We start from the raw sequence: 16691 nt of genomic DNA, 5'->3' as shown, positions 1-16691 counted from the left end.
CCATCAGAATGGCTTTACAGTATTTTAAGATGGCGAAAGATCCCCCTGCCCCAACCATTATCCATAACTATCTGAGAAAGCAGATTAAGTACACACACATTATGTGTACTGTATGCTACTGTATACTATGTGTGTGTGTTGCCTGTTGTAGGTTTGTGTGTTGCCTTTGCTGAGTAAGACTCCACCCAATCAATCACATTTAAAGCATCTGAAAGAAAATATTTACCATAACATAGGCAAGCAGCTAACATACAGGCTGCGCATTGCCACTTTGCCTATACGTGCAAATACTAATATCTATAGCCTGTGCACTATATAGATAGATACACACACATATAAACGCACTCCTTTGGGTGGAAGGGCGGGCTCTAAATTGAAGTAACCATGATGTACGTGTTAGGTATGATGTAGGTGCCTATCTTCTCCTTCCTCCTATGTATTCTCCTACATATTTAGGTTTAATTGGTGCGGCGGAGTGGGGAATATCCCCTCCTCCAAAGGCTTTAAAAGTCGCCCCAGGGAGCCGGAATAATCCGAGATGCCAAAGTCACCTGAGAAGCGGCGCGCCTCCCTTCCCGCCGCGGGATCCCCTCCTACCTGGCAGGCCCGGGGCTTCCTCCGGCGCCACCTGCTGCTCCCGGAGGCGGCCCGGCGGTGCCCGGCAGAGGAGCGGCGGCGGCGGCCGAGGAGGTGCTGAGGGAACCGCCGCCGCCGGCTCCCTGGCCCGGCCGCAGCGCCATCTTGCTGCCCGGCGACTGAGGCAGGAGCCCGAAGCAGGGCCTCCCTCTCGGGCTCCTGTCAGCTGGGCCGCCGCCGCCGCCGCCACTTCCGGGGCAGAGCCTCCTCGCCTCGCCCCCGCCAGGCCCGGCCCACCGACTGGGCAGCGCCCGCCTCGAGGGGCGGGAAGGAGCGGGGTCTAGCCTTCTCTATCTCTCTCCCCCCCCCCACAAAGTGGGGAAGTGAGGGGTCTTGTGAGGCGTAGGGAGAGTCACCCTATAGAGAGGGGTGGGTGGCCGCTCTAGGTGACCTCCAGGTGTAGGGCAGGATGGAGGCTGCTATTCATCCTAGAGGTCTCTCCATCCCCACCCGCACTGCTTTACCAATAATTAAGATTTATTACTAGTCTTTTCATCATCATTACCTGTTTCCGTTTGCCTAAGCTGCCCTGAGACCCCCCTCCCCCGGGCGGGGGGGGGGAAGGAGGGGTATAAATAAATATACTTTTTAACCGCCTTCTCTGCAGTCACCTCAAGGCGCACACACTAAAGATAAGTTTTAACACATGCCCAAAAAAACACTGACGATACATTAAAGAGTAAAACAAACTACAGTCAGTACCTGTAGGATCTTGATTTATATGCATATGTCAGTCAATACTCAGCACTGTATCTTCAGAAAGATGTATGCTTGTGTTTTTTCTAGCTGTAGACCTAAAGCTCTTTGTAATCTATATAAAGATTAGAGATCTAACAGCTATAAAGATTTATCGAGATGGGTATATAGTTCTCAGATTCCTATATGTATTAATCTCTATTAAATATACAATTTTGACAGCTCATATACAGATCTAAATGAGCAAATATCTATAGATATATGCAGGTGTAGATTTCTCAATATATTGCATGTTTTTCCCCCTGAGGTGTATCTAACGAGGCCTTAAAATAGATCCATTCAGATCAACAGACATGACCAACATTTTATGTGGACTATTGTATGATAATGTAAAACCCCATTATTAAATTCATAAAAGAAATAGATGTTGAATTTTTAATAATAGGTGTGTGTGTCTGCAGAGGTGTTTCTCATTTTGCTACCCATCTCTGAGCCTTTGGAAGGATATTGGTAAAATATATATTTCTAGAATGGAGAAGGAAAGCATTCTTAGCAGTGTAGGGCAGGCCAAAAAGGTTCCACACCTCTGCTCTATAGAGACATCTCTCTCATTATGGTGTATCTTTTCCTTTGAACAGCTTAACCCAAAAAAAGGCAACAAAAATGAAGAAATATTTAGGAATATAAGACAGAGGCATAGCAAAATCATTTGGAGGCAGTTTATTGGGGAGACTTACAGATTTTATGTCCGATGAACCTGTGTAAAGCATGTAAATTTGTGCAAGAAGAACACACTCTTGGGTATTTCCATCCACAGATATTGTACTGTGGATTTAAAATTCACTTTCCTGTGTGTTATAAATTTGCAGCATCAAGCCTGCAACAACTGTGTCTTATACCTTATAGCAGCTACAGAACCTAATACTGTATAGCAAGCAGGAATGGGGAACTTGTGGTCCTCCAGATGCTGTTGGAGTACATGGAAGTTGGAAATCCAACATCTGGAGGGATCCACAGGCTCCCTATCCCTGCTTTATTTGCTAGACTGGGGTACAAGAGAAAGCAATCTGAAGGCATAAGTGGCAGGACACCCCTTCGGCCCTCCTGCCTTCCTTTACTGACATGGGAAGTCCCCCTCAGCACTCAGGGATGCAAGGACGTTTATCATCAGTGAAGGAAGATGAGCCATTTCTGCCATTGCGCTGTCCTCCTTGAAGCCTGGCAAAAAAATGTCACAGCACAGGATGGCCTGACCCCCTGCCCCCAAATAATGGCAGGAAAGGGCTTGCTTAGAAAATCTGCCAAAAAACATAACAGAGAGAGGCAATATAAAAAAAGCTCTTTGTTCCATCCGTGGTCCGTGTAGCTTCCCAGATTCCTGCAAATAACATAGCATCCCTGCTTATTTTGAGCAATGCTTCAAAGCACTGCATCAGTTTTCTGGAACAGTCTGTGCCTGAGAATTCTCAGTTTTGGCTTCCTTGGAATCTTTCTTCACTCCTTTCTGAGCAATTCTCCTAAAAGGGAAAGAAGTACCTTCATGTAACCAATTTAATAACAATCATCAGGCTCTTATAGCAGTCTACTAGCTGTCAACAAAGCAGATTGTGTAGAGTGGGGCCTACAGTTGTAGAGTGCGCTCTGCGCATGAAGATCCCAGGTTCAAATCCAGCTAAAAAGGGGCCTTGGGTTTTGCCAGGTAGAACGGGCAATGCTAGGCTAGATTGACTGATGGTTGTGTTCGGTCTAAGGTAATTTCTTATCTTCAATATTTCACTTCTGGCAGAGTTTAATACAGAGCAGGTGCTTATGTAACTTGAGTATAAATATGAGCTACAGAGAACTGAAGCACTGTGCCTAGCTGCTAATAAACAAAAAAGCTGGCATGAGAAAGCCTATTTAAAGGGTTTTGGGTTTTTTAAAACCTAAGTAGAAAGGTGTGAATGTTAAAAGCAGCCAGACTTGAGGATTTATGTGAAAAGCACTAACTTGAATGAAGGGTTCACATGCCAGGAAAAGGGCACTTTCTGGGCTCCATTTGGTTCCCGTGTTGCCCAAATGTTCAGAGGGCAGAACTGTGTGGATGAGATTTGGCAGAACTGGCGGATGCTCTCCAGGCTTTCAGACAAGGGGACGTTCTCAGTCCTACCTGGAGATGGCAGTGGTTGAAGGTGGCACCTTCTGCTCTACCACTGAGCTACATAGGAATGTATGAAGCTGCTTTCCAGAATTGTCTGCTCTGGCTGGCAGTGGCCCTCCAGAGTCTCAGGATGGAATGTCTTTCTCTGTCTCCTGCAACCTGATCCTGTTAACTGGAGATGCTGCTGAAATATGGTTCCTCCCCAAGGTAGGTTCTACCTTCTCTCCCACTGAAGCTCAAATCTGAAGACACCTTCTCCTCTCTCTGTGTTTTCTTCCCAATTCGACATTCCACTGAATGCTACTGCAACACCCTTCTTATGCAACAACAACAAATGTTGGTAACTGCTCTTGGTCACTGACATGTAGCTTGCAAGAATCAGCTTTGCAAAGTCTCTTTCTCCCTGCCTTGACATGGTAGAGGGGAAAAGAACAGCAGGAGACTGTGTGAGAGCCAGATTTTGGAAGTGCTGTTTTTAAGCCTGAATCCCTTTTGAACACCAGAAAGTCATGCTCTCTCTAGGTAACTTAGGAGCAGAATCGAATTTCAGGGTAAAAAACTCACACCACCATCTCCAATCCAGTCATCGTACGATCGCATTGAGTGAAGGGCAGGTGGACAGTACATAAGAGAGACATGGGTTAAGATGTTTGAGAGACTCTTGGCTTGTGCATTAACCCTGAAATTAAGCTATAATCAACAGCAGTTTGGGTATACGGGAGCATCCCCACTGTCAGAACAGGGCCCAGATGCCTCCCCACCTCCAAGAAATCTGAAGGGCTCTCCTCTCAAGGTCTATGAGCAGCTGGATGCTTGCCATTCATTGAGATGCCTGGCAGGTTGGTGGCTTCAATCCAGTTGTGCGCACAGATGTTAAGGAGAAAATATCCTGAGCTGAACTAGGAGGACAAAACAGCCCATCCATGCTCTGCTCATTCATCAAAGGATCCACAGGGACAAATCACTGTTGAAATTCTGTCCCTTGATTGCAAACTCTTCAAGACAGAAATGTTGTATAACTTTGACAGGCATGTAGCAGTGGCTGATAGTAGTGGTAATTCTAAACATTTGGAGGTTGGGGAGTGGTGCTGTGGGCAATACTGAAGTAGATGAGACCAACTAGGTATTAAGGCCCCATGTACACAACGTATTTAAAACATTAGGATAACACTTTCAACAGTCATGGCTTCCCCCAAAGAATCCTGGGAACTGTAGTTTGTTAAGGGTGCTAGAACTTCCTTCATATACCCAATAAATAAGCTACAATTCTCAGAGTGGTTTAACCACTAATCTCTCTTCCCAGGGAACTTTGGGCATTGTAGCTCTGAGGGGAACAGATGCACAAATGGTCTGCTTCTACTTCGTTTAACTGGATAAATAGAACTGGGAATGACATTTCTCGCACTCTTTTCCCCTGTCCCGCAGAACTGGTTAAGTGAAATTACACCTCTCTCCCCACCCCTCAAAAAGCTTTCAACAAGTAAAATTCAGCTTACTTTTTTCTCTTGGCCTTCCGGCGTAAGAACTGTGGAGATGTAAGAATGTGTTCCCTTTCCAAAGGCTTCTTAATCAACTTCTTCTTTTGCTTGCTGAAAATGACATTGGGGCAAGGGGAGAGGGGGAAAGTATAAAGGCTTTCAGGAGAGCAGAAAACCCCACAACCAGCTGAAGGTGGTTCACTTAGAGCACATGCAGGCAGCTTAAGGTCCTTGCCAGCCTTCTGTATTGCCCCTGCCTGGAGGGCTCAAAGCCACTCCCGCTGCCTAATTCTCAACCACTGCCAAACGCTTCTACCTTCCCTCATTCCCCTCTGACCATCACACTCATGTTCCCCTCCGCCCACCAAACTGCTCAACCTCCTACTGCATTCCCTCCTGATGTGTGTGTGTGTGAGAGAGAGAACAAGTGAGAGAATAAGCATGTCACCTAAGGCCAAAGGCTTCACTATGCATAGAGTTCAATGCCAAGAGCCAAAGAGCATCAGCTGCAGTACCATGTCCCTGGACCAGCCGTCCAAGATCACTAGGACCACAACTGACCAGAGCCCAACAGGTGTGGCTTTCAAGCCAAAAAAAAAAAACCCCAAGGGGACAGGGTGTGGAGTGGGAGAGAGGGGAAACAGAACTACTCCTGGCACTCTTCCACCATCGTTCTCCTATTTGGCTCCATCAAAATGCTCACTTACCTTTGAAGCTTGCGAAAATGTTTTATGTAGTCTGGCACAGGACAGCCAGCTCGCTGAATGACACTGGCAATACTGTAAGGAAAGAAAGTGAGGGATGGCAGGGGTGCAGGGGGAGAGGAGAGGGTCAATAATTTTCTGCCAACTTCAGAAAGTTTGTTTCAGAGGAGCAAGAGCACCACTGTAGAAAAACTTGATCTGGCAAAAGTTGATATTTGCAAAAGGTTACTGGGCCTCCAAACTTCCCCGGTGTCAGCCCCCCACTATGTAAATACATCAACCTCTTAGGAAGAAACTATAAGGGAAGAGTCATGGCTCAGTGGCTTTCATACAGAGGATCCCAGGTTCAATCCTGGCATCTCCAAGAAGGGCTGGGAAAGACCTCTTGTCTGAAATTGGAGCCCCTGCCAATCAGTGTAGATACTATTAAGCTAGGCAGAGAAATGGTTTGAATCAGTAAGAGGCAGCTTCCTAAATCTCTCTTGGGTTCAAAGGCACAGGAAAAGGGCACTTGACCACCCCCACAGTTCAAAAAGGAAAAGAAGCTTTGGTAGAGGCGGCCCCCTGCCATTTATTATGAGTTTTGCTACAAGATTATCCTCTTTCCAAGTCAAGAGTAGGAGGCGAGAGCTGATAAAGAGCTCCACCCACAGCTTCTGTAACTGCTCACAATGGGGGAAGAGCCCTTCACCAGGGAAGGAGCAGGCAGAACCAGTCAATGCCACAGGCTCTTCAGCCCTTACTGTTAAAAAAGCAAAAGAAAACGAGTTGCCAACCAGGGACCAAAATCGCAACGGAAGCAAACAAGCGGCAAAAAGTCACAGCAGCAGCAGCAGCAGCAGCAGTGAGCAAGGGAGGTACCTTCGCAATAACGGCTTGTCGTCTTCAGTGAAGAAGGTGATTGCTTTTCCAGTGTGCCCTGCTCTTCCTGTGCGGCCTGTGGAGGAGGAGGAAAGGAACATATAAGCAAATCTACCTTTTGAGCACATGCCAGCATAGAATAAACATTATAAGGGGGGTTCAACTCCTAGCAGCCCCAGCCAACATGACTGAGAACCCTTTAGGTGCCACTCAGGTGCCCATGATTCAGCAAGCATTGCCTGTACACTTTTAAGTGCATCACTCCAGCTGAGAAAACAACAAACATATCCTTCATTCGTGTGTGTGTGTTTGTGTGTGTGTGTGTGTGTGTGTGTGTATTGTTGTTTTTTAACTGCAAGACACCAAAGACTGATTGTCCAGACCCCACCTGTGCAAGTTATGGCTTGTGCTATTGTTCTCCCCATAAGGTGAGCCCTGTGGGATCAGGCCAAAGGCCCATCTGCTCCAACATCTGATCTCACAGTGGCCAGCCAGATGCCTCTTCTGAGAAACCCACAAGCAGGACCTCCCAACCTCTAGTGGGAGTGGACAGATGTCTGAAATAACCAAGAGCCGTGTGATGGAAATGCGCAGCCCACACTCACCAATCCGGTGGATGTATTCCACAGCGCTACTCGGGAAGTCAAAATTAATAACCATGTTCACTCCTTTGAAGTCGATGCCTCTTGCCAACAGAGCAGTACAGATAAGGACCCAAATCTTCCCCGCTCTGAAACTGTGGACGACACTGTCTCTCTAGGGGAAACAGAAACGTGTATCGGTGGTTTTCCCCGCCTCCAGCTTCACAAAAGCCACAATTACACTGCGGCTTCTATAACTCCAAGCTGGCAACACAGAATTGCTCAAGCTGCATCAATTCCTGGATGCGGGTTCCTCCCCTGACACCTGCTTCTAAACATGTCAAGGAAAACGGAGGAACAACCTAGCTGCTCAAACTTGCCTTCCGCATTCAGCAGCGTTTCTCCTACCTGCTGTTGGGTCCTGTCTGCGTGAATGACGTCCACGTTGATGCCTTCATAAATGAGCTCGTGGAAAAGCTCTTTTGCCCGTTCAATGGACTGGACAAACACCAAGACAGGTGGTGTGAAACCCTGCAAAGAGAAAGAGGGAAGGAGGGGGAAAAAGAAAGCTTGGTGGCTGATCACGTGCAAAAAGGGCCTGGTAGCATTTTTGAGATAGTCAACCATGATCATCCCCCACCCTGGTGGCTGCCAGCTGTTTTGGGCGACGGCTCCAATTGGCCTCTGCCAGCACAAGCTTCACAAAGATACCCAGCAAAAATGGCCTAAGTATTTCTGTGCCAGGGAGTTTGCAATCAAAGCACAGAATGTGAACAGTGATTCAACCCTGGGGATCTTAGGCATATGATCAGTGCACAGGTGGGCTGCTTCATTCACTTTCTCCCTGGGCTTCCCCAGTCAGCATACCTGTGCTGGCGAGGGATGATGGGATTTGTAGTCTGAAACATCAGGAGGGCCAAAAGTTGGGGGAAGTCTGGTCACAAAAGTCAGGAGACCCAAGCCCAGGGGTAGCAGGCACCAAACAACTCGTGCCACGAAGCCCTATCTATGTTTAACTGGAAGCCCCACTTGTTCCAATGGATTGCATTGGGTGTTAGTCAAACTGGGAAGTGCAGTTTGTTAAGAGCGCTGAGAGCTGTTGGGAGAACACTATTCCCTTCAGACAGCTGCAATCCCCAGTTTTCTGGGAAGGAGGACTGGCCCCCAAACCACTCTGGGAAACAACCTTTTTCACAAGGCCCCTCATCGCTAGCAGTTTTCCCGTCTCCGACCCAACAAACAAGAGCTCCTGATCCACTGTCTCAGCCGCAGCATTCCTGAAATCAAAGAAGAGGTAGGCATTGTCAAGGCTTGAAGATGGACTGGGATTAAAGTTATTTCAAAAGGAACTGTCAGAGTGAGAAAACTACCAACAGAATGGGTGTTAACCTGAAGTGGGGCTGAGGGCCATATGGTGGGCAGGGCCAGAAAACAACTTTTTCCTCCAGAAGGCTAGTTTTCTCTCTCTCTCCCTCTCTCTTCACACACACACTCTCTCGCAAACCCTTCTCTGTCCTCTATTCAGGCACTGAAGGGTGGTGCAAAGCAGGGCTGGTAAGGGCGTGGCCTAAGGAGAGCTCTGAAGGCCAGACAGAGACCTGGAGGGCCACATTTGGTGCTTAGGCCCCAGGTTCCCCACCAGCCCACTGGAGCCTTTATGCAGATGAGAAAGCTTTGAGAACACAGAACACTTTATACTAGCTTGCAGCCAAGGCTCCCAGATTGATGGGGTTCACTGGACAGAGTTCTTTCCTTTCCTTAAAGCTGTCACAGGATAAGGGAGACCTCAGCACAGGTGACTATTTAGAGCAGTTCTGCTCCATCCATGCAGTCCCAAGAAAGAAAGCACTCTTCACTCTTCCTTCTCTCTCACCCACCCAGCCCAGTGTAAAGAACAGCACTGGACTTTTTGCATCCGGGGGGCGGGGGTGTTTCAGCATCAGCTGGGAGACAGCTTGAAGTACTCCTTCCTAATTCCACAGTTAATGAGCAGTACTCCTTAACACACTTTCTGGCCAACCCTAAAACTTGGCAAAACAACACCAAAGAGTCAGAGGTCCCTAAAGTTTCCACTATGTGCTGAAGAGGCAAGCAGACTCTTCAGGTTAAAACCGCTTGCCTCTTCAGCAGCACAAGACACTGTAAAAAGTACGCAATGACAGTGAATGGAACCAAATGGAATGAATTAAGTCCCAGAGGGGGAGGACAGCAGGCAAAGGGACCTTTCAAGTGCCCTCCTCCTTCATGGCAGCCTTAAGGCAAAAATACTCAATGCTCCGCAAAGCTCAAGGAAGTGTGAGAGAAATCAACCAGCTTCTCCAGCTAGAAACAGGAATGTGAGAACATTGAGAGAGAGAAAGGGCCAAAGCTCAATCTTCCACACTTGCCTTGCGCCAATAGAGACAGACACTATGTTGTCTAGGTTGAGTTTGCACCACTGCTCTACGTCGTGGGCGAAGGTTGCACTGAACATGGCTCTCTTGACAATGTGGGAGGTGCACGCCAGGAAGATGGTGGCGAGCTGGTCTCGGAAGCCCGTCTTCCCATCTTCAAATAACTTGTCCGACTCGTCCACCACCAGCCACTCAACCCTAGGGCAAAGCAGAAGGCGGTCATTTGCAGTCCAGAGGGGAGAAAGATGTACAAGTCTTACACAGCCAGTAGGATCAGACACAGGGAACACCCTTTTTCCAGATGGCCTTGCTAAGAATGAATCCTTGCAGTGCTTTCACCCCTGGCTAGTATTAAAGTGAGGTATATAAACTTTGGTATTTACCTATTACATTTACGGTCCACTTTTTCTCGAAGGAGTTCAGGGTGGTGCCAGAGACTGGACTCAGAAATTTTAGTACATGTGTCAAACATGCTGGTAGACTGAAGAAACTTATTTTAAATGAGAGCTCTGTTTTTTTACCTGGTCAAATCTATTGCTGGAGGGTCTTGTTTCAGAAGATAGACAAGTCTGTTCGGAGTAGTCACCAGAATATCTGCGGGGGACGGGGACGGGACATACACACAATTAGCCAGGCAGGGCAATGGAATAGGGAGTGGATTGGAATCTGTGAACTCCAGTCTATGTCCAAGTTACCAAATTTCTGAGATGACTTTGGCCCAAACTTTTTCGCAGCCTCAGCAGCTTTATGGATCATGTGTATTCTGAAGCCGATACCTTCTGAAAGCTTAAGCAGCTCTCGATGTGTCTAAAACATAAAGGAAAAATCATTTATTTTTAAAAATGAACATGAATGCCATTTTTTTTAAAAAAAAGAACCCAATTATCTACAAATTGAGAGTTATGTTCAAGGGCAGAATAATAACAACAACAATAAACAGCAATGACAGACTGAAGGGCCCATATTTCAGCACAGATCCAAGGTTCAACCCAGCTTCTCCAACTCAAAAAACAAGATCAAGTACCAGGTGATGGGAAAGACTTCTGCCAGAGACCCAGAATGGGCTGAAGGCAATCAGAGTAGATAATACTGGGCTAGAAGTAGTCCCCAACCCCAAGCAAAGTGGGTAGTCAGGGGCTAGAAAGATAGATATATGACCATTTAAAGCAACTCACTGCTCTCACCTATTAGTCAACACCTTACTTACTGCCCACTATTCCTTTGGGAAGCTTACATGATAGGTGTACCACATGGGTGAAACACTTGCCCGTTTAGCTTTCACAACCTGACAACAAGCATTAAATGCACCTTCAAATCCAATTTAGGGCAAAAATACAATACAATACAATAACATTGTCATACCTGATTGGCAAGCTCCCGCGTAGGGGATATTATCAGTGCTCTGAAACCTTTATTCATAGGTTGTTTCAGGTGTGCTAAGACAGGAACGCCGAAAGCCAATGTTTTCCCTGAACCAGTGGGGGCACAGGCCAGAAGTTCGCGACCCTGGTGGGGTGGAGGAGAAAAGGGAATGAGCCAAGGCTGGGTTAGGCAGCTGGTACAGCGCTGAAAGCCACAATGGGTGAAAAATGCACCGCAGAAATGTTCAGTTCTCCCTGTCATTGATAGTATATAATACGCACAAAAAGGACTTTGGGTAATAATTCAATCTGAGTTCATAACATGCCTGCAAAATAGGCGCCGTCCCCCCACCATTTTGCTGGTGGAGAAGTTAAACAAGGATAACTTAAGGAACGTCACAGACTACATCACCGTTTCACCTCAAAGTAAAAGATTAAACCAGGACGCACATGGAGCATGACAGGAATTGCCTGCATCTGAATCGGTGTGGGAGTCTGGAACCCTGCAGCTTCAATGTTCTGCATGATCTTCTGGTGGACGTTGTATTCCTTTGCAAGTTGCTCAAACGTAGCAATAGGTTCCGGAAGATCTGTTCCCTGAATGTAGATCTTGTGCTTATTTCTGAAGTGATTTACCTAGAAAATTCCAAGATGTACATGCTACATTAAAGTGGAAGTCATTATTTTATTAAATTTAAAAAGAAACCCCACATCTACATGCTTTGGTTGCCAGTCGTAAGACTGAACTAAAGCACACAATTTTTGACATGTAAACTTTCAGCTCGGGGGGGGGGGGGGAGAGACCTAAACATGTCCTGCAATTATAAAATGCCAGTAACTAGTACAACTTTTGAAAATCCAAGCTCATTACTGCAGCAGTCTTAGGGTCCCTGGGGATGCAGACTTGAAGTTCACTGGCACAAAACCTTTTTGAACACTTTTAGAAACGTGACATCTCACCTGCTAGAAATCAATCCCTGCTATCATATGTTCTGAGATGGAATGATAGCCAGGATCCCTTGATCATGCTCTTAACTCGTGCTAACCTTCAAATTCAACCCTCAATCATTTAAGATGGAGATTAAAGTACATGCCATTTTTTCAGCAGACTTTATTTTTAATTAACTGGTTTCATTTCCACCCCACCTATCCCCTCCAAGGAACTAAAGGTGCTACACCCTGTTTTCCTCCCTGTTTCATTCTCACAACAACCCTGTGAGGTAGGTGAGACTGACAGAAAGGAGGCAACTGGACCAAGGTCACCCCAGAGCGTTTCATGGCTATCACTTGCTACTACTTCCAAATCGCTTGCAGGTAGCACACTAAAGAGAACCAACTCACCTTTTCTTGTCTAGCTTGTTCCAGTTTTGCTGCAGGGGGCTCCTTCTCCCCCTTGCTCCTTGGAGCGCTGAGCTTTGCTTCCAAAGTGGACATCCACAATATCCCCTCATTTTCAGCACCAAGATTTATGGGGGCTGCCTCTGAAAGTTTCAAGAACATCCATGTATATAAACCAGAATGAAAAGATGAAAACTAAATTGCTGTGTAACCACCACTTCAGACAGAGATGGGAAACTTTTTTTGCTCAGTGGGCCCAAACATTTATCCACACCCACCCCTACAGGCCAACTTTGACAGGTAGTGATGATGTTGCCATTTGCCATTGTCATTTATAAGCCGCATTTTACCCAAATAAATCTGCGTTCAAAGTGGTTCACAGAAAAATCAAAATGTTAATAATAATAATTAGGTGAATGAAAGGTGGGTGTTCCCTCCCACCCGTCAAAGTTGACCCGTGGGGGGGGGGGGCAGTTTGGCAAAGCAACATCAAGAAAGATTGAACCCTGCCCACTCCTGGCCTATCAGCTGATTGACAGGCGGGTTTGGTTTTGGGGAAGTGGCCTTGCGGGCCAAACTTTTTATATTATGTTGGAAGCTACCCAAAGTGGCTGGGGCAATGCAATCAGATGAGTGGGGTACAAATAATAATATTAGTATTACTGCTAGTGCAACTCAAGTCAGCAACTACACCGCCTCCTCCAAGCTACCTATTACAATAAAGGCATAACTCAGTACAGGTAAGCCCAGTGTACATCACAGAAGTGAAACAGGCGATCAGGATCCAAGAAGAATATACAAGAAGAAGCTTCTGAACCCAGCAAGAAAACATTATAAGCCACCAGAAGACCAGCGTTGTTCATTATACCTATGTTCTGTTGTGCTGTTTTTTAAGAAAATGTCCCTAAATTTGCTTGGAGTATATATGTGGAAGGCAACTCAGAGATTAATCATACTAAAGTGTTACTCTGCTGCCACAACTGTGTACAAATGAGTTCGTATCACTTGACAACTGCCCATGCTTCCTAGATGCCTCAGTAATTTAACAAGAATAAAAAAGAATGTATTCTGTTTAAAAAGAACTGCTCATTCATTTACCTTGAGCTTTTTTCTTTTTGCCCCTCCCTTCCATGCTTTGCCCATCTCCTTTTCTCTTCTCTGCAGCCCTCGCCTTGCCCACCAATCTGGGTTCATTTCCTTTATTTTCAGGTTGTGATTCCAATGCTTCAGCTTGGGGTTCACGAAGACAATTTCCTCCTTCACCATCATCGGAAGGATTGGGTGGTTTTTTGCTTTGGTTAGCAAAGAAGTCAAGCTCTCCCAGAATCTCCGATGCTCCAGCTTCTTTATCCTTAGTTCTGATCACCTGAAATCAAACAGATCCACAACATACCTGTGGTTTTAACAGAGTTCTTGTTTCCCCAGGGAAAACCAGGTACCAAGAACCCTGCCTGGTCACAAAGCCAGCCAGGGCTCAAAAACTTCATTTGCCATGCAGAGGACTTTCAAATGGAGAACACATCATTTCACTCCTGCCGTAAAATAAATGGTGCTTCGCTCCTGCTCCATTATGCCACTGCTTTACAAGAATAAAATGTGCAGCATGATAAAAATTACTTCCAAAGGCATAGCTGTGTGCATCTCTTGGAATAAAAACAATCAAAGCGTCTGGTGGCATCTTAAAGACCACAGTGGAGTAAGACAGGATGGGGCAACCTCAAGCCCAAAGACCAAAAATGCCCCGATTTTATCTATAAAATGGTCATTTTCTTGAGTCAAAATGAGAGTACCCTTAAACACTTTTTTAAGGATAAAAAGCCACTGGGTTTAACCATATACAGTGGTACCTCGGGTTACATACGCTTCAGGTTACAGGCTCCACTAACCCAGAAATAATACCTCAGTTTAAGAACTTTGCTTCAGGTTGAGAACAGAAATCATGTTCCGGTGACGCAGCAGCAGCACTAGCTAAAGTGGTGCTTCAGGTTAAGAACAGTTTCAGGTTAAGAACGGACCTCCGGACGAATTAAGTACTTAACCCGAGGTACCACTGTACTTGGTTGCATTTTACTTCCATTTACCGCACCCATTTTTTTCTTCTGGCCCTGCCCACTACTGTCATGTGGCCCCCAAAAGGTTGACAAGAAGCAAAATGCGGCCCTCTGGTGGGAAGCAAGTTCCCCACTCCGGGCAAAAGCTCTTAGTCCACTTATGTCAAGGGCATGAAAATTAAACTGTCCGTAAATGAGAACGAGAGAATAATAATAAAGGACCCAAAGGCTCCTGGGGGTGAACAGAGCGCATTTCCCGTGGAACTAGGCCCAACCACAAAAGTGAAGCCAGGGATGGGGCTTCCAGGCAGGGGGAGAATGGCTGTCTTTTTGCCTCCCCGCCCCCCTTACCTTGAATCGCTCCGCGTCTCTCCTGAAGCGCTTCACGTCGAACTTGGCGCCGGCTCCGAGCTTTCGGAAGAGCTCGTGCGAATCCATGCTTCCCGACAGGCACCGCGCGGCCCGGAAGGAAGTGCCCGCGTTGCTCGGCAACGGGGGACTCGGAGAACGGGCGGGAGGGGAGCGAACCCGGAAGAAGAAACGGAAGTAAGGCGGAGCGGTTCCGGTCGTAGAACCATAGAGAGAGGGTAAGGAAGGTAGAGAGTCGCTTTTCTCTTTAAAGTTATAGAGATACGGGAGGAGAAGGTGAGCTACGGCTAGCCCTACGTTCCGGTTTCCATATGGCGCCCTCACTTTGACTATACAGTATAAGCTCCTTTTGTGGTTTGGCATCCATCTGTACGCCTCGGGAGACGACGGAAGAGTGCGCCTTCCGGGGGTAAAGTCAAACCGCTAGCAAGTTACAGCACCTGCTTTGGCTTCAGAGATAAAGTATGTAAGCTCCAGTAAAGTCAATAGAACTTCCTTCTGAGTGGAGTTTTATAGGCTTCTACAGAATAGACTTAACTTTCAGGTAAGTAGCCACTGGACTGCAGTCTTCAGATATCATCAAAATATTTGAACAAGGTTTAAAAAAAGCAATAAAATTACATTTCTAATAATATTTTTTTTTAAAAAAATTAGAGGAGCCGCTCTAGCCCAAAATATTTATGATATACAGTGTTACAGTTATTTGCGTGGGTTCCCGGAAGTGTACTTATAGGTCCATAGTGACTTTATCTCTTTGGCGTCAGGCTGAGTCTCAGAGAAGAACGCCGCTTCGCGCGAGGCAGTCTTGGCTGCTCTTCCAGTGGCCACCGCTTGAGGGCACCCGAGGCACGCAGTGAGGACTTCGGCTGCTTCGCGCAAGTGGCTGCCTCTGCTCAGAGGTGCTTTTGAGTTCAGTGGGGCTGACGCCCAGCAAAGTGTGGCTTTTGAAACGGGGGAGTGGGGAGAGATTTATTGTTTGTGCTTGTTACTATGGTGTGCATTTTTGTGTTTTTATCTTGCAAACCGCCCTGTGATCCTTGGATGAAGGGCGGAATAGAATTTTTAATAGTCATCTAAGTGTGCAGTTGGGTTGGGTGTGCAGACTTTCTTATCCATATTAATGAGCCGGGATTCGTTTATAAAATACTTCACTTTTACAGGTTCACCATCAATATCATTATCTACATATATGTTAGTTGCTTTTTGCACAAAAAAAGATCTCCAAGGAGCTTTCAACTTATTTAAGAGCGTAGGTAAAAATACATATTATTATAAAAGTGCATGAACACAAAAACACATTATTATTTTAAAATATGCAACATAACCTCACAAAACAGCAGCTTTGGTAGCACAATGAATAGGGAAAACATCATTGTACTCTGTACAAAGCTTGTGGTTTGTTTGTTTACAAAATTTGCCTAAATTGCTTTACACTGAGTGGCACAATTATTATTGTGATTATTATGTTTTGGATTTCTTTGTATTTTACTCTGGAAGTTTTATTCGGAGGGGGAAAGCCAGCCTAGAAGTAAGATTCCCTTTTCCCTTCCACGCCAAGCGTGCATGCTCAAGTCTCAGCCCACCTCTGTCACCAGCCTTGTTGTCTATGGCAGGCCAGTAATACTGGCCTTTTACGTAAAGCGATGTGAGCACCTTAGAGACTGAATGCAAGTATGGATTATTACCACTGTCGCGTCATTTGTGCAAAATTCACTGCCATCCACTGGGATTCTTTTTACTGCTTTGTGGGTCCTAATAACATTACTGCTGTGCTCTGGCTTTTTGTGTGGTTCCCCACTAACTTTCATTTGTGTTTCTTCAGCAGCCATCGCAAGTAACAAACCAGACAAACCCAATTTGAAGCATTGGTCCTATTTATTACAGACAGAGCTCCCCAAATCCGGATACTCTATTAAGGGGTGTGTGGAAAGTATATTATGAATGGAAGGACACCCCCCCACACTTTTTTTGGGGGGGGAACTAGCTGATGATGAGGGAATATTCTGGGATTCCCTTCCTCTCTTTGTCCCGCTCAATAGATTTTATTGGTTGAGTGATGGATCCTCCCTGCGCTTCTGAGATG

The 16691-nt window shown here is 46.2% G+C and overlaps 2 protein-coding genes across 9 annotated transcripts in view; both read right to left on the bottom strand.

Annotated features, from left to right (window-relative positions):
* Positions 1 to 836, bottom strand: part of SYNRG (synergin gamma) — a 56949-nt gene extending 56113 nt beyond the window's left edge. For all 7 annotated transcript variants that reach the window (XM_083479743.1, XM_083479744.1, XM_083479746.1 and 4 more), the window contains exon 1: positions 598 to 836. In XM_083479743.1, coding sequence (XP_083335869.1) covers positions 598 to 740 — 143 coding nt within the window. In that variant the 5' untranslated portion in view covers positions 741 to 836. The remainder of the gene's footprint in view (positions 1 to 597) is intronic.
* A 1201-nt stretch (positions 837 to 2037) lies between these two features.
* Positions 2038 to 14731, bottom strand: DDX52 (DExD-box helicase 52). 2 transcript variants are annotated; one of them, XR_014520076.1, is made up of 16 exons: positions 14591 to 14731; positions 13287 to 13554; positions 12192 to 12331; positions 11301 to 11486; positions 10852 to 10995; positions 10185 to 10296; positions 10011 to 10083; positions 9484 to 9687; positions 8283 to 8373; positions 7505 to 7627; positions 7121 to 7271; positions 6516 to 6591; positions 5658 to 5729; positions 4969 to 5061; positions 2177 to 2849; positions 2038 to 2126 (listed from the first exon to the last, which is right to left on the bottom strand). XR_014520076.1 is itself a non-coding variant. In XM_083479887.1 (15 exons), the coding sequence occupies exons 1-15, from the start codon at positions 14675 to 14677 to the stop codon at positions 2765 to 2767; spliced, it is 1905 nt and encodes a 634-aa protein (XP_083336013.1). In that variant the 5' UTR covers positions 14678 to 14731; the 3' UTR covers positions 2038 to 2764. The 2 variants fall into 2 exon arrangements, 1 of the variants encoding a protein (XP_083336013.1); XM_083479887.1 differs by having other exon boundaries at positions 2038 to 2849.
* Between the last annotated feature and the right edge of the window lie 1960 nt (positions 14732 to 16691).

The sequence above is a fragment of the Podarcis liolepis genome, assembly GCF_965112155.1.
Source record: "Podarcis liolepis genome assembly, chromosome: 16".
Classification (NCBI taxonomy): Eukaryota; Metazoa; Chordata; class Lepidosauria; order Squamata; family Lacertidae; genus Podarcis; species Podarcis liolepis.
Note: the sequence above shows the minus strand (reverse complement) of the source record. Positions and strands in the feature narration are given on the sequence as shown.

Coding starts and splice junctions, on each gene's coding strand:
- DDX52 (XM_083479887.1), bottom strand. CDS start 14,677: ATGGATTCGCACGAGCTCTTCCGAAAGCTCGGAGCCGGCGCCAAGTTC. Junction 9,688..10,010: donor CCAGCAATAGATTTGACCAG/GTAAAAAAACAG, acceptor GCTTTGCCCTAG/GGTTGAGTGGCTGGTGGTGG. Junction 8,374..9,483: donor TCTGTCTCTATTGGCGCAAG/GCAAGTGTGGAA, acceptor CTTTGATTTCAG/GAATGCTGCGGCTGAGACAG.